Source organism: Cynocephalus volans, chromosome 6 (assembly GCF_027409185.1).
Source record: "Cynocephalus volans isolate mCynVol1 chromosome 6, mCynVol1.pri, whole genome shotgun sequence".
NCBI lineage: Eukaryota > Metazoa > Chordata > Mammalia > Dermoptera > Cynocephalidae > Cynocephalus > Cynocephalus volans.
The window spans coordinates 32,223,997-32,245,263 of record NC_084465.1 but is presented as its reverse complement, the minus strand read 5'-3'; the positions used below and the strand labels follow the sequence as shown (position 1 = coordinate 32,245,263).

The following is a 21,267-nucleotide window of genomic DNA, read 5'->3' as shown; positions in this document are numbered from 1 at the left end:
AAAGTGATGGAGTAAGAATCTGGGCTTTGGAACCTGAGATCTGTGGATTTAAAGCCTAGCTGTGAGATTGCAATCACCGGCCTTAGTTTTCTCACATGTAAAGTGCAAATACAACACCTACCAGACAGAATAGTTATGAAAATTAGAGAAAATACATATAAAGCCCTTACAGGTGACAGGTGCTCAGGAGAGAAAGTGTATGTGTGACAGGAGGAGGATGAAGGGCCCTAAGATTATTTACCCGCAACTGTAGAGGAAGATAAAGCACCACAAGCCAAGATCGTAGCTAGTTAAGCACCACCGCAGCTCCTATTCACAGGAGAATCACCAGAATGTTTAAAACAACCTGAATATTGTTAAAAGAAAACTGAGAAAAGTCAGAACATTAGTAAAATATTAACATTTGATGGCATAAATTCAACAACATCAATGCAACAAGCATTTATTGAGAAGTCACCTTAAGCCAGATGCTGTGCTGGGCAGCGTGGGTAGAAAGATGAATGGACAAATCTTCCTCTTCTACACAAAATTCTCCATCTAATTTCCTAGACTCTTCCACTTAAGCTTGGTTTTCTTTAAGCATTGATATTGAAGAATTTTAAAAATACTGAAGAATTTGTAAAGAATTCTAAATTTAAAATTTTTAAATTCTAAAGAATTAAAAATAGATACAACATATATATAAAACTTCAAAATTTTTAAATTCTTAGTTTACTTAATCATTTATGTTACACCAATAATGTGGCTTATGAGTTTTTATTATTTCAGTCATTTATTGGTTAAGAATGTCTTCGTGGGTTAGCTTGGGAAGGGTTTTCTACCACTTGCATTATTATTTCTATGGGAAATACATGCTTAGTTCCAAAAAATCAAATTGGAAGTAAAGTTTTGATATTTTAAATATTGTTTTAAGGTGAAGATGTCCTGTCTATGTTGTTATATTCATGAAGACTAATACCAGTAATCAATATGATCTCTGAGTCAGACAAAAGAAAAACAGATCAAGAGGTTCATTATTTTAATACATTTTTTGCTAATTATAAAAAACTGCAATAGGAGCAAGGCAATAAATGAAGAAGCATTTCTCTTGGTTTGTTTAGCTTGCTTGATGTTTGTTCTGCAATAACACCGGCTAGGATGAGGCAATTCACTGTAATTAGGCTGCCAGTGGCAGATGGGCAATTCAGAGAGAGGCATTTGTCGACAGACTCTACTTGAGACAGTGGTCAGGAGGAAAGCTGGAATCTCACTGCAGTGATGGCTTGCCTGCCTCCAAGTGAAGCAGGCAGCGTTTGTCTTCATCTTCCTATTATGCCATTTGGAGCTGCCTCCCTCGCCTTGGCCTTAGTTCCTTTCTGCATTCTGCCTCCTCGCTGCCCAGAGTGTTCTATGTGGTCTGTGTTCTCTCTCTCTTCCTGTTTTTCCCAGCAAAGGCCCAGATTTTGAGTCTCTCTTCAAACGGAAGACAATGTAGGCTTTTTCTCTAGCCTGTAAATTTCACAAGTGAGAAAGAAATCTTTTTCCTGCTGTCCACAGTGCCTAACACAGCCTTTCATATAGTTAGCATGGATTAACTGAATTAACGAATGAATGAGTGAATGAACAAATGAGTGACTGTAACTGATCTGTTTCTTATTAAGATTTTGCTTATTGACAAGAGAAAAAATGTGTTACACCTTTCAGAAGTATTTACATCAAAGTTAGGACTATCTTTTAATAATCTAAAAGGGAAGAAAAACTTTCAACATTATGATTTCAGCTGTCAAAGACATGCAGAGGGAAAGAGAGACATCTGATTTAGTGAAATTCTGAAGTATGTAGCTGTCATATACTTTACCCATTTAGAACAACTGACCTATCTAGATTCTAAAGAGTCCTATTGATAACCTCCCACTAAAAGAGAAGTTCATTTAATACTTGCTGCTATCTTTTGGGGCGGGGGAGGAACTTGTTTCTATAGAAGAAAACGTGATAAATATTATTTATATATGGGGCTCCAGAATCCTAGAAGTGATAAAATTATATTAATAATGATAATCATTTATTGAACACCTATTCTATACTCGGTGCTATACTAAGCATTTTATATACATGCATCAATTTACACAACTCAACATCAGATGTTATTTACCTTTTGTTAGTGAAGAGATTAAAGTTTAGAAAAATACACACAGCTTTCTGTCCTAGTGATGTGCACTATTTTCCATGAAACTCTTAACCCTCCTCTGGGTCTTAAAGAAAAGCTAGTATCATCTTACATACTTATACCCCACAAATAAAAATTTGGGTATGAGAAATAGAAGGGGTCTGAGAAATACAACATCTCCTTGTAAAAGAAAAGGGAATAGCCAATATCTATTCTGCTGTTAAATTTGGTAATTAATTTAATAACTTCTAAAGTGTTCATGTTAATATGCCTACTGTTGGCTCTTCTTTTTAAAAATCATGTTTCAGCTGTAAAAAAGGGTTCCTATGACATGGTGTCTGCTCTAATCAAGCACAACAGCAGCCTTGACCAGCCCTGTGTCAAGCGATGGTCGGCAATGCATGAAGCAGCCAAGCAGGGCAGAAAGGACATCATAGCTCTGCTGCTGAAACATGGAGGCAACGTTCACCTGAGAGATGGATTTGGAGTCACACCATTAGGTGTTGCAGCTGAGTATGGTCACTGTGACGTGTTAGAACATCTAATCCACAAAGGTATGTGGAAAGGAATTAACTTTCCTTATTTCTGTCCTGCCTCTCAGGCTCTCCTTTCCTCCATCCCTCACTATCTCATCTTGCTCCCCTGAATGAAACTGGGCATCAGGCTTTCGTGCCAGCCCCCTCGATAGACCTCTATCCACAACTCAGCTAAGCCCTATGCTGGGTGACCTACAAACCAAGCCCAGCCCCAACTGCCCTCTAGGGACAGCCCAGTTTTCACAGAGATGGCTCACCAGGGTCTCCCACTCATCTTCTAAACTGAATTCCTTCTTTTTTTCCCTCTTTAACCAGGGCCAAAAGCTTGGATTTATCTCTAATATTTCCATCACCTTCTTTCCCAAATCCAAACAGTCGCAAAGTCCTATAGCATCTCTCTTGTTCCCACCTTTGCAATCCGTCTGCACTGGGCCCTCACATCGTCCCTTAACCAGTGTAATTGTTTCCTAACCACTCTCCAGGCTTCCAGTCTCCCCATCAGAGAATCCATACTAAATACTGCAACTCAGTCCCTCTCCCTGCAGAACAGCTACCATCATAGAAACTATTCAAAACAATTCCTTCTGCAGCATCCTGAATGGTTTTTTCAGGTTTATCCCTCACTACTCCCATCTTGTATTCTTTAATCCAGCCCAAATAGACCAGCAGTATTCCAAAACATATCTGGCATTCCTTCTGTCTGGGTTTGGTTCAGGTCCTTGTCCTTATCTGGAAAATGCCAGAGCACAATTCAAAGTCAATCTCTGGAGACACTTCCCTCCTAAATCCTTTCCTAATTGCCCTCCTTTAACCCCCCCTCATGCTTTATACCACTATAGAACCAGGAGTTAAGAGACATAATTCCTAAACTGGTTTCTGCCACCTACTTGTTGTGAGACCCTAGCCTAGTTTTTTAAACGTCTGGTCATCAGTTTCCTCATCTGTAAATGAAGTCTAAGACCACATGATCCCCAAGGATCCTCTGTGGGGAAAGACTAACATTTTACCTCCCCATACAACCTCATTTAATTATTAAATAAGCCCTGTGAAATAAGCTGTATTACTCCAGTTTATAGATGCACAAAGGAGGTTCATAGAAGTAGGCAGTTAGACAGTCACTCTTCCAGTAAGCAGCAGAGCAGCATCATACCTCCTGGTCCTGATGTCACTTGAATGTCATACAGTTTGTGCTCTCTGAGGATATTTTGTTTCATTTCCCTTCTAAGCTCCTTAAGTCAGACATTCATCTTAGGCTCATACATAGTACTTACACATAGAGGGCAGTCAATAAATATTTGTTGAATTGAAATAGAGTGTTAATTATTATCTTTAAAAAGTCTAACGATCCATTTTTCTGGAAGCACTTTTCCATTGTGAAAATTGACTTGTTGGTTTATCTCACATTTTTATGACCCAAAGATTTTTTAATAAAATGAAGCATGCTGTATAACTGTTTATAGAAAATATTGAGAACATAAATGCTCTTAATTTTATACTTTTAAGTCTTAACCAGAAAGGAAACAACATGTTACTGTTAAGGGGACTATCCTAACAATGCTCTCCGGTTATCCATGTGTTCTGTGCTGCCAGGTGGTGATGTGTTGGCTTTGGCAGATGATGGCGCGTCTGTGTTGTTCGAGGCAGCAGGAGGTGGCAACCCTGACTGCATTTCCCTCCTGTTGGAATATGGGGGAAGCGGAAATGTACCCAACAGAGCAGGGCATCTTCCTATACACCGAGCTGCCTATGAGGGGCATTATCTGTGAGTAATAAATTATAAGGTGATCACTCAAATTAAAAATGCAAAATTGTATATGTAGTATAATCACAAGTCTCTATATAATACCTTCCAAAATCCAAAGAAAAATAGACAAAATGTTCTCAAGTTTTGCATTTAGATCCTTAGAACTTGTTTGATTTCCCTCCTTTTTATATTCTTGTACTTCTACAAATAAATTTATACTACTTTTATAATGAAAAGAAACCCGGATCATAACCCTTGGCTTGGTGTGGTCCACACCACGCTCAGCCAGTGAGCGCACCACCGGCCATCCCTATATAGGATCCGAACCTGTGGCCTCGGCGCTACTAGCGCTGCGCTCTCCCGAGTGAGCCACGTGGCTGGCCCAAAAGAAACTCTCTTTTAAAAGGAATTGAGTTATAAGTGAGAATTCTTCACAAGCCACCCGCAAGTGCCTTTATGTTAAAGAATGTGTTAAAAAATGAGTTTCTAAAAACTTTGCCCTTGGCAAAGGATTAAAATGTATAAAAATACTATCAGTATTATTCCAATTATTTCCTAGCATCTCCAGGATATCACAGTATAATGTCAAATATATTCATGAATGGGAAGTCTTCATTATAAGTTTAGATTTCTTTATTCTATACAAATGGTTGGATAGATTTTTAAATCACAAAAGTCACGCTATTAAACTATACACCATGAGAAGATGGTTTTAGGCAGTTAAATATGTTTCATAAGTTCAAAAACTTTGAAGTAGTTGGGCTTTATCATTTTCAGTGGCCACATTGGCTAAATTAAGTGGCCAATGACACATAATTGATGCTAAGTGACACGTCGTTAAAGTTTACCTGGATTTACGCCCGGTCTTCATAAATTCACACATGGTAGCTCTGAATTAGGCACAAGAGATCAAGTTATCCTTGCTTGTGGTTCTCATACATGTCTAGTTGGTCAAGTGTGAAATTCACAACTATTTATTACATGAATTTAGAAACACAGCCGCGGTCAGTTATCTTAATTGAACTGATGAAAGGTTGATGGAATAATAAAGACTCTTCTTTTGGCTGATATTCCATTGCAAATGATGTGGAAACAGAATATACATAGCCAGAATTTAAAAAGAGATTGCTTAGGAATCAGTGAAAAAAGAATAATTAATGAGAATTCAAAAGGCTTAAATTCTAGTCCTTGCTCTAAATCTGTGTGGCCTTGGACAAGTCATTTTACCTCTCCAGACTTCACACTGTTCTGTTAAATGAAACAGCTGGACTAAAGGATATCCAAGGTTACTTTCAGCTCTCACTTCCAATGACTCCACAATTCTTTGTGTGTGTGTGACCGGTAAGGGGATCGGAACCCTTGGCTTGGTGTCGCCCACCGGCCATCCCTATAGATGATCCGAACCCGCGGCGTCGCTGTGCTCCCAGTGCTGCACTCTCCCGAGTGAGCCACGGGGTCGGCCCCAATGACTCCACAATTCTAATGGTCAAGATTGTGAAGCGTTATTCTATGGCATTGGAAAGGCTTACTTTAATTTTAATTTTTTATTAGATAGTATTGGTTGCTTATAAAAATGGTATTGTCCAGAGAAGAATTGGAAAATGAGGAGTTCCAAAGGAACAATTCTAGGTCCAAATATATAAGATCCAGCACGTTTTCCAGGAATATCTAGAATAGGAAGCTAAATCAAAACTGACTAAATTACACTAAACTAAATAGCAGTTGCTTAACAAAGTGTAATTGTTTCAGTATAAGACTATCTAGAAAAAACAATAGAAACTAAATAAACTGTATTCACTATTCACTTGCCTAGTGAGGAAGCTGATTTATTTAATTTCTTGATTTTGTTTGTAACATGTAGATATTTGCCTTTTTTTTTTTTTTTTTTTTTAGCGCACTGAAATATCTTATCCCAGTAACATCCAAACATGCAATTCAGAAAAGTGGGCTAACACCAATTCATTCAGCGGCAGATGGACAAAATACACAGTGCCTAGAACTGCTCATTGAAAATGGTTTTGATGTCAACACCTTACTTGCTGACCACATTTCCCAGAGCTACGATGATGAGAGGAAGACTGCGCTATATTTTGCTGTTTCTAATAATGATATCCGTTGCACAGAAGTCCTTCTGGCTGCAGGTGCAGACCCAAACCTAGATCCCCTCAACTGTCTACTTGTGGCAGTGAGGGCCAATAATCATGAAATTGTACGGCTGCTTCTCTTCCATGGAGCTAATGTCAATTGTTATTTCATGCATGTAAATGACACTCGTTTCCCCAGTGTCATTCAGTATGCCCTAAACGATGAGGTGATGCTGAGGCTATTGCTGAATAATGGCTATCAAGTGGAAATGTGCTTTGACTGCATGCATGGGGACATCTTTGGAAATTCATTCGTGTGGTCAGAGATAGAGGAGGAGGTATTGCCAGGATGGACATCTTGTGTAATAAAAGACAACCCGGTGAGTTACATACTCTCCTTTTTCATTTTGGGTCATCATCCTAACTCTTATCAACTTTCAACCACTTAGAGATGTTACCAGAAAAAAGTCAACTCTAATTTCTTGTATTCTTAAATTTTTGTTTGCAGTGATATGGGAATATAAGCATAAAGCTAGCCAAAAAAAGATGCTCTTTATTTTTCTTGAACTGGAAACTGAAGGTAGAAGAATGTTAGGACGTATGCAATTATGTTTATTTGGTAGACTATTGAGGCTAAATGGAAAAAAGCATGATTCTTCCATGTTATGTTGACTACAGTCACAGCAAAGCTGTGCATTCAGGGCTGATAGTTTCACAGAGACAAGCAAACTATTTTTCGTTTTTGTTTATTACAAGAAGGGATCTTTTATTTCCTGTTAAAAAGAAAAGAGTAATTTTCATAGCAAAATTGAGTGTTGATGTATATGGTATATGAAAATTACTACTAAATTTAATTTTATCAATTCTCTCAGTTCTGTGAGTTCATTACAGTTCCTTGGATGAAACACTTGGTGGGCAGTGTTATTCGAGTATTAATAGATTACATGGATTACGTCCCTCTGTGTGTGAAACTGAAGTCGGCACTAGAAGTACAGAAAGAATGGCCAGAAATCCGCCAAATTCTAGGTAAAAACAAAAGTTTTGCCTACAATTGTTTTTATTAAAAATGCATATGGGATAAGTTGCTTAACATCTTCATTGGTACTTTTTTTAGTGCTACTTTATTTTCAGAATTGTGTGGATTTTTAAATCATCCTTAACTCTTCCTCTGTTGTAAGATATAATTTTTTGTTTTTCTTGATATTTTCCAACTCTATAATTGCATAATGAGTACATCTATAGCAATATTAACATTCTGACTATAACTCACTTTTTTGAAAATTAACTTCTATAACATCATACATTATGTAGACTGCAATCTCCGTGCGGACAGGAATCTGTTTTGTTTCTTTTTGTATTCTCAAGGCTTAGCATCATGCCTAGTTAGTAGTAAATATGTAATAAATACTTATGGAGTAAGTAAATGAATGAAAAAAATTAGAATTATCCTTTTTGACATGCTTTCTTTCAGGTCTTTATTGACAAAGTTCTACCATCAAAGGTTTGTATTACAGACAGACCATTTTGCATTCTCTAGGTGAAAGTTTAGTTATAATCATGAAAGTGACTCATATTATAAAAGTTTCAATGAAAGTACATTTAAAATTACTCTAAATGCAAATAGAAAGAAAGATCATAGATCAGAGTTGTTTTCTCTTTCAAAATATGCTTGGAAAAATGAACTTTCAAAACCTATTTGGACATTGATTTTATGAAGCCCAAAGAAGCATCATAGAACTTTACATGACACTTAAATAATCTGGCACTTTTAATATATCTAAATCAGCTTCCCCCTGGAGTGGGTTCTATAGTAGAAGAGACTTTGTGGCAACTGAAATGGGAATCTTAGAGAATACAATGGATAATGTAATATCGTTAGTCTAGAAATTGAACTCTAGGGTCAGATAGACCTGGAATGGAATGGAATTCTGGGTTTGCCTAGGAGCAGGATTGCTGGGTTATACAGTGCACATGTCATTCAGGTCTGATGTTTTCCTGAAAACAAGCAACAATTTGTTGTATCATTTTTGTTTCTCTGAGGGAAGGAAGATTTTATTTCCTGTAAAAAGACCAAAATAGTTATACAGCCTGTGTGATTTTGAGAAAATTACTTATGCCTAGGTTTTCCCACTGAAAAATGGGGCTAGGATTGTATTTATCTCATAAGGTTGTTGTAGAGATTTAAAGAGATAATGCATATAAGGTGCTTAGCACAGTGTCTAGAATATTAAAAATACTTAGTAAACTTAACTATTTCCAAACTAAATTATTACTATTTTTATTACACGGTAAGTTTATGTGAAGTATCTGAAATGTTTATGTGAAATACATCATTAAATATTGTAGAGTTAGGTGTTATCATGCTTACTTTTATGAATAAGGAACCAAGGCTAAGGGGAATTACAAAAGAGTCTAGACCCTCTGAATTCTTCAGGCTGACCTCTCAGAGCTCCACCCCTGGCCTGAAGCCCACATTGGGAGTGAAATCAGAATCAAGCAAGACAGGGACAAGAAAGAGGCCACATAAAAGTGGGGGTGGCAGCAGAACCAGGAAACCTTATTTTCAATCATTGCAAGAAAACAATAGAACAGGAAGCTCTGAAAAGTTAGAACTATCTCGAATCAAATATTCTTCTAAAAGTTCAAGAAAACTAAATTCACATACAAATGAGCAACAGAAAAGTATCACAGTTAAATCTCACAGTTATTATAAGAAAAAACAGAAAGAGGAGCAGAATAATATCCCACAGACAATGAAAACACACCAGAAAAACCCACTTTCAGAAAATATCAAAACTGAAACCTTCTATTTTCTAAAAGGCTTAAGGAAAATATGAGACTAGACATGAAAGAACATGTCAGAATTAGAAAAAAATTCAGAAATGAGGTAACAGAACTGAGAAAAGAATTAGGAATAAAAAGAATTAATACCAAATATGAAGGCTGAACTAGAATAAAAATGAGAACTACTAACAAAGTAAATAATATCTTATGAGAAATAAAAGATGAAATGGAAGAAAATTGCAAAAATCAAATAGAATGAAGGAATAAATAAAAGGATTTGAAAGACAGTGACAAATACTGAAGACAGGAAATGAAGAGTCGACATATCAATAACAGGATTCCTTGAAAAGGAAAACCAAATCCAAAGGAGCAGAACAAATACAAAAACAGAAAGATTTGAAACTACAAGTTATAAATCACTACATCCTTTGGCATGTAGGCAAATAAACAAACAAACAAATAAATAAATAAAATAAGTGACTTATGAAAGAAAAAAATGGATTATCAAATGGAGTAACACATTCAGGACTACCCATGGAAGCAAAATGTGAGCCAAGAAAGCGCACACAGCAAAACTGACTTCCAGTGATTAATGCAGACAAATTGTTGTCGGCATGCAAGAACTCAGAAAACAGTGTTCTGCTGATTGCCTTCTGAAGAATCCACTAAGAAGTGACCTTTAGACAACCCAAAGTGATTAGAGAGATTTCAACATAAGGACTAGCTAAAACAGGACTAGCATTTAAACAGAATACCAAAACTAAGTTTAAAGGGAGAAGATATAATATGTAATGGTTATGTGCTCTGATAATCTAGATATGGCACAATGATTTTTTTAACACATTGGTAAATAAACATTTATTTCAAAATATTGGTGGTGACATAATATTAATATTGTTAGGCTGAGAATGAGAGATGTATTCAGTAAATGAGTAATTAAAGTATATTCTAATTCCATTATTCTTTGCATCCTTGAGAACCAGAATTGTCAGCGTGGAAGAAAAGAAATACAGATGTATTACGGAGAAGGTTAAAGAAAAATTCTGTAGTCCTGAATTTGAACTGGAAGCATCAATGTAAACTCATAAGTTATTTTACCTTGATAGTATGTGTGTTGCATGTGTGCTGTGTTTTGTGTGTGTGTGTGTGTTTCTACAGAAGAAGCTTGGAAGTAATGATGAACTCAGTAGCAATGAGTATCCATAGAACCCAGATTTTGGTCTAGAAGTGCCGTTTTCTACAAAAAAGAAACAAGGGTTTCTTGGAGAAATGGATGACTCCAGACTTGGGGAAGGATGTGTGCAGGATGAACCTGAAACATCCGGTCATACCAGATAGCAAATAAATTATTGAAGATTATAAGAATTACATCAAAAGAATTTAGGACTGAACTTGAAGAGGCTCCCACTGCCTAAAGATAGGACAATACAAGTTTCAAAAAGGATAATTATTTCAGTGAATTGAAACCTAGCCAATATGTTTACTTATATGATATTTTAAAATCTGGTTGGTTCCAGAGGACAATAAAAAATCAACTCATTATCTTGAAAATTGATAAAAGAAAATATTTAAATATTTATTCTATCTTGCCTATATGATTTGTGCCACTAGTATCCAAAGAGTAGATGAGCAAAAGTACCCCTTTATAAAAGTATTCCAAGTAATAAATGAAAAAGAAACAATATAATTGGATATCACCATTTTGCAGCCCCCAGGAAACTAATGGATGTAGTCAATGAGCATCAGCTGCTGCTCACATCATATTATGTGGCCCCTGATGAAAGAACCTAGCACTAGCTACAGTTTTGCCAAAGAGATCAAACCTTAGTCTGATCAAGTCTCTGGATCCAGTTATCAATTTCAAAAAATAAAGAAAGCAAGACATGGAACAGCACCATAAAAATAAAGTCTGCAAAATTTAGGCTATGGAAAACTACAGGGCATTTGGATTCTTCAAAGATTAATTGAAAGGACAAGAAGGGGATGGAGAACAGAACCTTCTGATTAAAAGAGACTTAAAGGACATACCAAATTACAAAAACATATATCGTCAATACTATAGGGTAGTGATAGTGCACTTAGATGATGAAACTCTAAAGGAATGGATTACTAGACAAGTCAGAGTTGTAGTTACTTATGTGGGAAGGAAGGGATGAAAATTGGGTGGACTGTGGAGGGAATTGTGGGGTGGCTGGCAAAGTTCTATTTTATGACCTGGGAGGTGATTAAAGATGTTCACCTAGTAATCACTTATAATAACTTATGAAACTATACATGTGTAGTTTCTCTACCTGTATTTTATTTTATAATAAAAAGTTAAGACAGTTTGGAGATTGCAAGGAGGACACAACACTAAGTCTTAGATAAATAAATTTCCCAAAGTTAAGGATGTAAAAAATAGCAAAGCAAGGATCTGACCACTTGTCTGTCTTACTTCAAAACACAGGCTCTTTCTACGATACCACTGTACTTCCTGTTATAGACAGCACAGACATTGCTTCTAAATGGTAATTAATTGTCCATATGTCTTTATTGCAAAGGAATCACCAGTCCTGATGATTTTAGAAAGACAATCCAAGTAAATAAAACCATCAAGTTTTTTGTTCTTTCAATCATAGGTTATTGCAGCCAGTGTCAGTTGATTGCTATGAGCGTTGTTAGCCACTGGATGTCAGGATTCCTCCAGGAATGTACACATATAAGGCAGTGGATTTGTTAGAGGAAAAAAATAATTTTTTTAAAAATGTGGATTTTTTTTTTCCTGCCTATTTTGGTAGCAATAATTTTGCCTCAATAATTTTTGGGAAGCATTCTTTTAAATATTTAGCAGGATAACTGGAATGTTTAGAATCTCCAATGAAACAGAAATTGATCACTTTTATTATTGAATTGAAAGCTAGTTAACATTTATTTAATGATTACAATGTACCAAGCACTTTTTAAACACTTTACATGAATTAATTTGCTTAATCTTCAAATAACCCTGCTAGGTAGTTCCCATTGTTATCTACATTTCATAGATGAGAATATTAAAAACACAGAGGTTAAGTAACTTGCCCAAGATCACAGAAATACGAAGTGTCAGAGCCGGGATTTTGATCCAAGCCAACTGAGTTTGGAGCCCACATCTAAGCCTGTGTGCTGCCCTTTCACTAACTCATATTGCTGGTATAATGTATCAGTACTGTAATTATGATATAGATAAAGTAAGAATTGAAAATAAAGACTAACATCAGATATCCAAATAATCTTAGTATATTTTTGAAAATATAAAATGTTTAGGTGTCAGACACTGGACACAAACCTCAGACTGGATCATGGATGATATATGGAATCACTTGCACCAATGTTTCCTGGACAATTATTCATTAGAAAGATTGGGAGAAGAGAAAGTAAACAAATCTATCTCTATAATTCTCAGTTCTTGAAAAAAAAAATAGAAGGAGATATGAGCATTTGCTTTCTTAAATCAAGTCCATTCATTCATATCACAAATTCTAGTGGAACAACCACTGTGAGCCAGACTCTTTTCCTGACACAGAGACAGACTAAATCTCTGCTGTCCTGGAATTTACATTCTAGAGGAGTGGTCTATAATGTTTAATTACAACTTTAATTTCACTTAAAATCACCAGTTGCTAAAGTGTGCATACATTTTTTTTTTCAGAATGACACTATTTATGTTATTCTGAAACAGCCCATCTTACAGATCAATCCACTCTACCGTTCTTAACTTTTACTTGTTTTCCCCATTCATTTTAGAGAATCCTTGTTCATTAAAGCATTTGTGTCGGTTAAAAATTCGAAGACTTATGGGGCTCCAGCGACTCTGCCAGCCAGCCTCCATGGAAAAGCTTCCTCTACCAGCAGCTATTCAAAGATACATATTATTTAAAGAGTATGATCTCTATGGACAAGAGCTAAAATTACTATAATTTAAAAATAATATTTTAAAATATGACTTTTAAAATATTTTTAAATGTGATTCCCTCAGATAATTTCTTGGAAGCATTTTACATCCTTAAGTGTATTTAAATCCATTGACAATTTTATTGGTAGATCATGTGTTCTTAAATGAACACCACGTTTTTCATCTTTAAAGATCTTTTCATTTTTTAAGACAGTCAATATCTTGTATTTGAATTTCTATTAATTATCTTCCCTGGCTATGGGTCCTCAAACTCTCCCTATCAAGTGACTCCTACAATATCCATGATCAAGTCTCTGTTTAAAAAACAAATAACCACGTTCTCAAATCTACATCTCCCTCCAGTCGCTGGCCTGTTTCCCTTCTCTTTTATAGCCCTACTGCGTAAAAGAGCTCCTTCCTGCCTGCAGATTCCCACGCCGCTGTAATCTGGCATCTGCTCCCTCCCCTGCCCTTCTCAAGGTCCCTATCAACCTCTGTCACTAAATTCAATAAGCATTCTTTAGTTCCTCTTCCAGCTGATTACCGCAGCATCTGACGCTGTCGCCTGCTCTGTCCTTGAAACGGCACCCCTTTCCCTGGTTTTTCACGATTCCTTCTCTTGGCTCTCCTCCCACTGCCCTGGCCGCTCTGTCTCCGGCTTCTTTCTTTGTTGCTCATCTCCCATCAGTCCTTTAGTACTATATCTTAAGCTCTCTTCTCTTCTCATACTATGTTCTCTGGGTAATTTCATTCACTTTCATGATCTCAATCATTTGTTGGTGACTATCAAATTTATATCCAAAGCTCAGCTCTTTCTTTCATGTACTTGAGATCTCTGTAGACAATTGGCCTAATTGACATTTAAACACAAAGACACCTTAAATTCAGCATGTCCCTAAATGAACTTACTACCTTCCTCTACAAAAAGGCTCTTTCTCTTACATTTTCTAGCTCACTAGTTAGCACAATGATCACGTCAGCCTGGACCACCCCATTTTCCTCACCCAGTATAACGAATCCCTTTTATCTCCTAAACTCATCTCACTGATCTGGCCCTAAGTCTGGCAATTATCTCCTTTTTCCTGGGATAATACAGCACTGCTTATCTGGCTTGTGGGCCTGCTGTCTTGCCCTGTCCCACATACATCCTACATAAGCATTCAGAGCGATCTTTCACAAATGTAGGTTGACTTTTACTCCCCTGCTTAAAAATCATTCCCGTTGCTCTTAAGATAAAGTCCAAAGTTCTTACATGGCCCTTCATGATCTAACTCCTGCCTTCCTCTTTAGCTCTTTCTCTTCAGGTCTCCCTTTCCTCCCTTCCTTTTAACCATATCAAATGCCTTCTAGAAGTTTATTCTTTAAACAGTGATTCCCAGACTAAATTTTTATACACCAGTAATTTGTGTCTCACTAATTTTAAAAGTAGGGTTGTCTATTAAAAAAATAGTATCGCCATTATTTCTTAAATGAGGGGTCATTTTAATGCCAAAAACTAAGACAATCATAAACAGTCATTAGAATTGAATGACATTAGCTTTGAAAAGATTTACCACACTGTCTTCATTTCTCCATTGATGGATGAAAATTCACGTGGTCCAACCAGGATCTGAGGACATTTGAATGGGAACCACTGCTATAGAATCAGCCATGCTCTGTTGCACCTTAGGGTCTTTGCATTTCCTTCTCCCTCTACCTTGAAACTTTTTTACACCTCCTTCTGCCCCTCTTTACCTGATTAACTTGCCTCACCCTACAGGTCTCAGGAAAGATGTCACTTCTTCTAGGGCAGGAGGCCCCAGCACAGAACCTCTCATGCTGTATCATCGGTACCTGTGTTCCCCACTAGACTGTAAGCTCTATGAGGGCAGGGTCTATGTTTGTTTTGTTTTCCAGTGTTTCCTTGGGGCCAAACACATTCCCTAGAGCACAGAAAGAGTTCAATGATTATTTGTTGAATATATTGAATGAATGTTCAAATAAGGACCAGACAAAAATAATCAGTGACTTCATGGTGAAACAACAGTTTTGAATCTCTAAATTGGATTGCAATTATTTAAATTTATTATTCTTAGATTTAAATAATGTATTTTTCCTATATCTGTTTTTTACTTTGACTTACAATATTCTTTCAATAGTTATACATACCTCCCTGATTTATAAATTTTTTGAATTATGTTAGTTATCTTTGGAAGATTAATAGGTATGAAAAAAACTGTACGGTTAATTAGGGCTATAATTTTAACCCCTTGTATTTTTAGAGTACATGTTTTTATGTATATTAAACCACAATATATTTCATTTGAATTGCAACGTTTCGCGTAGAAGGTTTTATAGTTTTTGTGTTGCTCTCTTAGTTGTGGTTAAAATGCATTGTTGCCTGTAAATGTTGCTCTAAATAAATAAAAAACAATATTGAGGATGTAAATCTCCTATATGATACTTCAGATATTAAATTCTAGTACACTAAAGCCTTGACATTTTCTTTAATGTATTTTTGTGTAAATATATTCAAGAAATACATGGAGGTAAAGACATAATTTAACTGCACATGCTATAGGTTTTGAAAGTGATTCTTTTAGCATTTGTGAAGTAGGAGAAAAATGTTCCTTATGAAAATGAAGCAATTGCTGTGTTCGAAATAAATCCGATCTCTCACCACATTTTGGGCTTTTCTAGCAGTGTTTTTGTTTTTGAGGGGGCTGCATGGAAAGAGGAATTAATTTCTAATTAGGACTTTGTTTCTCCTGTAGTACGTGACTTTATCTGGGAGAGGGCAACAGCTCCTCCTTCCTTATCAGTCTTAGGAGAAGCCAAACATTCTCCAGTGGTGCCTGTTTAACCACTGTGGAATCTACGTGACAGACATGAGATGCCCCCTTCACATGCCGCCAAGATGTCTGTGGCTGTTTTGGTCACTGTGGATTTTGTTTTGTATCGTACAGAATCTGGATAGAAAGATGCAGATCTGAAATCTCACTTAAGTGTTTTGTTTACTTTTTCTGTAGGCCATCATTTAATAGTATCTTCATTTCATGATAAAAATAATTTCAATAAGCACATTGAAAGCAAGTGTCTCCTGAAGAATATAGTTTAATCATTTTAATTAGTCACATGATATGTTTCCAGGCAATAGGATGACAGTGCAGAAAATGTAAAAATGATTGTATAAATGTGCAGCAAATATTCATAAACAACACCCTCTTCGATGCAGGCTTTTGAAAAATCAGTACATATGGATAAAATGGAGTCTTTTATGACACAAAGAACACATTTAAGCCTTTTTCTTGTCATTAACCTTCTGCCAGAAATTTCTATCCAAATTTTGGTTTTAAGTCACATTACTCTGATGTATATAGCCACCATCTAAATCAGAAATTATTTAGAACATATAAAAATTCTAAGCTGCTTCAAGTTATTTATGAAACAAAATCAACAAGACATATATATACACATACATACACATAAGTACATGTATATGACATATACATATATAATATAATACACACATATATATACACATGTGCATTGTATCATGGCATGCTATTGCAGTGCCATGTGTAATGTAGTAAGCAAGGACATACACTTTGTACTCAATGAGACGTTATGTTAAGTGAAATAAGCCAGACACCAAAAGACAAATACCACATGATCTCACTTATATGTGGAATTTTACAAAGACAAACTCATAAAAGCAGACAGTAGAATGGCGCTTACCAGAGGCTGGGAAGTGGGAGTTATTGGGGAGTTGTTGGTGAAGGATGCAAAATTTCAATCAGGAAAACAAGTTCAGGGGATCTATCGTACAACATGGTGACTACAGTTGATAACAATGCAGTGCATATTTGAACATCACTAAGTAAGTAGATTTTGTGTTCTCATCACAAAAAGAAGAAAAAAGGATAAGTATGTGAGGTAATACATATGTTAATTAGCTCGGTTTAGCCATTCCACAATATATACACACTTTAAAATATCATGTTATACCCCATAAATATGTTCAAATTTTGTTAATTAAGAGTTATAAGAATATATACTAAAAAGATACCAATCATCTTTACAGTGTCTTAAGTTAAATATGCAAATAAATATTATCCCTTAAGAACAGACTTTGAATCAGTGTGAACCAAGGTGTGCAAATTATTAGCTACTTGATTTTGAACAAGGAATGAGATAAGAATACAAAGCACTGTATCCATCATAGAGTAAGCGTGTGTGAAACCCAAGCTGGCATCATTATTATTATATTATATTATTATCACATAGTGGCAGTGACAGAGTTGCAAAAGTCAAGAACCTTGGTCTTGTGGCACAGGGATGCAGATTGTCATAATTAGACCATAAAATATGAAAAATAATGTTAAGGATGTATATGACATTTCATCCTCATTTCTAAATACTTTGAAAACATCCACAGAATGAAAACTTAGTAGATAACTGTCCCTAGCACATAAAACCCACATATTCTTCTGCTTAGCGAAGCCCTGATTATCAATTGTTGACAAGGAAAGGGCTTCTCAGGAGAGAAAATGTGTGGAAGCAACAGACTTACTTGACCTCGGTGGCCTGTGTTATGTAACCTCAGGGAGTGCTGGAGTTGTCTGGGGATTTGCTGTTTTTGGAAGGGGACAGTAATTTGAATCTGGGCACTGGAAGCGCCTGAGTTCTAATGCTGGATTGGCCAGTGATCCCAGCAGAGGCACTTGACAGGTACTTACATTCTGTGCTTCAGATTCCAGTAAACTGGGGACAGCCATTGCTCTTGCCCTGGATGTCCTCCATCCCAGATCTCCCAATGAGATTTAAGATAAAACTTCTTGGAAGCAGCCTATAGTGTTAGAGAAGGTAGAAGGTGTGGAGGGTGCTAAATGTGGCACTTACCTTTGGATTGAGTGGTGTGACACACCAGTATCCAGTTCTTTCTGTTTGAAGAGAAGTCCAGACTGTCTTCTTGGGGAAGCTACTTTCTTGTGCTTTGTGGAAATTAAATAACCAGGCATGACATACAGTGGTCAACAATCTATATTCCTGAATGTCTGAATACCCCTAAAGTTATAGTTCTACAGACTGGTTTAATATTGTTTTAAGGAAGAAACAATTTTAATCACCTTTGACTGGAGGATGCTAACATCAGCGGAGGCTTTATTTTGACTCGTTGGAAACCCCTCAACCTAGACTCTGCATCTGATCCCCTCATGGGGGGACTGCCCTTCACAATCACCTGAGATTTGCAAGAGGCTATCAAATCTGAACTTCAACTATTCTGAGTTGTATAGATCCTATAGTGATTCTACGGTATCCGAAGACTGTCTTCAACAGGAAACAAAGCTTTTATTTGACAATCAAAAATAAGGTTTAAAATACAAGTAAATTTAAGAGAGGCAGAATGGTACTATAACCTTTCTAAATAACAGGCCTTGATAAGGGAAGAATAGTGAGAAACAACTCCATAGAAGAAAAAGTGTAGGTATTTCCTACAGCTCAAAGGGTTTATCATTTGTTCTATGAATGTGGAAAGAATCTCGAGAAGCATCTAGTTCATTTTAATACATCCGGATAGACTTCTCCAATAACAATGACTTTCATTTGTCCTGTATATCACAGTTCACAAAGCATTTCACATACAGCATCCCACTTGATTCTTACAGCTACTCTAGGAGCAGGGCAGGGAAGGGGTTAGTTACCTCCCCTCTATAGATAAGGAGACAAACCTTACAGCTAACTAAGGTAGTAAATGCCAGAGCTAGGATTCAACCTGGGATTTCTGACTCCAAATCCCGAGCTCTTTCCATCTCATCATTCTTAGTTCATCAAGCATAGGAGGGCATCATTCACAGTAGGCAGAAAGTGGAAACAATTCAAATGTCCATCAGCTGGTGAGTGGATAAACAAATGTAGCATATGCGTACAGCGGAACACTATTCGTCAACATGCCACAACATGGATGAACCTCAAAAACATTAGGTTAAATGAAAGAAGCCAGACACAAAGGCCAAAGTCGTATGATTTCATTTATATAAAATATCCAGATAAGACGAATATACAGAGACAGAAAACAGATTAGTGCTTACCTAGGCCTGGGGGCTGGGAACAATGGTCAACTGCAAATGGAACAAGGAGTCTTTGTGGGGTAACAGAAATGTTCTAAAATTGGTTTGTGGTTATGATTGCACAGTTTGGTAAATTTGCTAAAACAAAAATCATTGAACTTTACACTTAAGGTAGGTCAATTTAATGGTATGTAAATTACACTTTGATGAATCACTTTAAATAAAAGAACAGGAGGAGCATGTCTCTCCCAGACAGGTGATGCCATGTTTACCACTCACTGAGGTGGCCCAGCTAAACAATGGAATCATCTGGCTGAGAGGAAAACACTTGGTTCTTGTGCTGGCAGCACATGATTTATTGCTTTTGATCTGCTGACAAGCTCATTAAAAGCAGATGATGATACAGACTTCAAGGGCAACACAAAGCTTGCTGCCATCACCAACCTTACTGCCCTTCACCCAGACAAATGCAGCTTGCTCTGTCAGTCTCTGACTTTTACATGCTGGTTGTAATAAGACTTTCCCACTTCTGAGTTTTTTTTGTTTTTTTTTTTTTTAATTTAAAAAACCCTAAATGCACAAACACATATAGATTAGAGAGCTGACAGTGTAGTTTTCATGTTCTGTTAAGGGTATGAATTGGCAAGGGATCATATTACCAATGGGATGGGGCTTTTGTAACACCTTTGAAAACTAGCTCTGATACCCTGAGGATGCAGCAGAAAGGAGACCAAAAAGAAATGGAAGGACTGTCAAAACAAGTCGGGGGAGGGCAGAACATACAGAGAAGGCAAACGTACAGAAGGCCATGGATCTCAAGAACACAAGGAAAATATGGAAGTAAAAGTCAGGAGCTGTGAGTCTGTATGAAAGGACTGTGCCTTTGATTTTCATGATAAAATGAAACAGCTCAGTAACCAGATACCAGTTTTCAAGCACTAACTGTCCCATATCAGGCACACTGTGTCCCCACATTCCTGTACTTTGACACTGACTTTACCTTTCTACCTCCCCTTCGAAGCAGGATCTCAGTTTTTCTGCCCTTTAAGATACCACTCCCCTGCAAGACTTGGAGTTTTCTAAATTGACAGTTTTCATGAACATGGAGGGAGCCATCCCAAGAAAAGATGCATGTCTTGGCTGCTCAATCTCTACATCATCCTTTCTAATACCACAGTGAGCAAATGAACCCCAACCCATCACACCCATGAAGATGGTTTCAACTGAGGTGGTGGCTGAAATAAATGAAGGACCTTCTGGTCCACCCCAAGTGAAATTCCTCTATTAGACCTTCAGATGATGTATATCAAATCTATTTCTTGTTTCTTAAGTGGAATTCCATATTCGTGATCTGTTGTATAAAAGACCTGATTGATGAAATTCAGCCATTTCTTTCTCACTTTTGGATTTTATTTTCTGGCAGTCATTTTTTTCATCTTTACAATGTTAACATTTTCAGTTTTTCTTTCCATTTGCTTGCATGGGACTCATTCTTACATGTTTGAATCAGATCAATAAATGATAGTTGGACTTACTACACACAAGGTAAAGCATTAGATGCTCTATGACAATCTCTAACTTTCATCCCATCTGTCTTTAATTTTGGCACATTTTGAAATGACAAACCAGTAGACCTCAATGTGAGAAGCAGCTTCGACTTATGGAACATAACTATATCCGATCACTTACTAGCTGGGTATATTTAAAGAGATTTTTTAATCCTTCAGAACCTCAGAACCCATTTTATCCTTTGCAAAATAGAGGTGACAAGCAAAAGAAACTGCTCTGGCTAGGTCAGATAAATTACAGTGCCTTGGGAGATCTAGGATAGGTCAGTAATCACGATCATCTGTCCTGGAAAAATTATCATAGGACCATTTAACTTAGAAGAAGCCATAATGATATCAGAAAAATCATAAAATAATCTGGAATACTTCTTATTACCCTTACCCTAGATCCCTGCATGTAGGATGTAACCTAATAACAATTTCAAATCTATACATCATGCACGAC

The 21,267-nt window shown here is 36.6% G+C and overlaps 1 protein-coding gene across 7 annotated transcripts in view; it reads left to right on the top strand.

Annotated features, from left to right (window-relative positions):
• Positions 1 to 15,859, top strand: part of ASB15 (ankyrin repeat and SOCS box containing 15) — a 45,189-nt gene extending 29,330 nt beyond the window's left edge. For 3 of the 7 annotated variants that reach the window (XM_063100817.1, XM_063100816.1, XM_063100814.1), the window contains exons 7-12: positions 2,455 to 2,700; positions 4,273 to 4,444; positions 6,320 to 6,890; positions 7,383 to 7,536; positions 10,272 to 10,370; positions 14,964 to 15,859. In XM_063100817.1, coding sequence (XP_062956887.1) covers positions 2,455 to 2,700; positions 4,273 to 4,444; positions 6,320 to 6,890; positions 7,383 to 7,536; positions 10,272 to 10,370; positions 14,964 to 15,130 — 1,409 coding nt within the window. In that variant the 3' untranslated portion in view covers positions 15,131 to 15,859. Of the gene's footprint in view, positions 1 to 2,454; positions 2,701 to 4,272; positions 4,445 to 6,319; positions 6,891 to 7,382; positions 7,537 to 7,981; positions 8,012 to 10,271; positions 10,371 to 13,056 lie in introns of all 7 variants that reach the window. The other 4 variants (XM_063100818.1, XM_063100821.1, XM_063100820.1 and 1 more) reach the window with 4 other exon arrangements.
• The last annotated feature ends 5,408 nt before the right edge of the window (positions 15,860 to 21,267 follow it).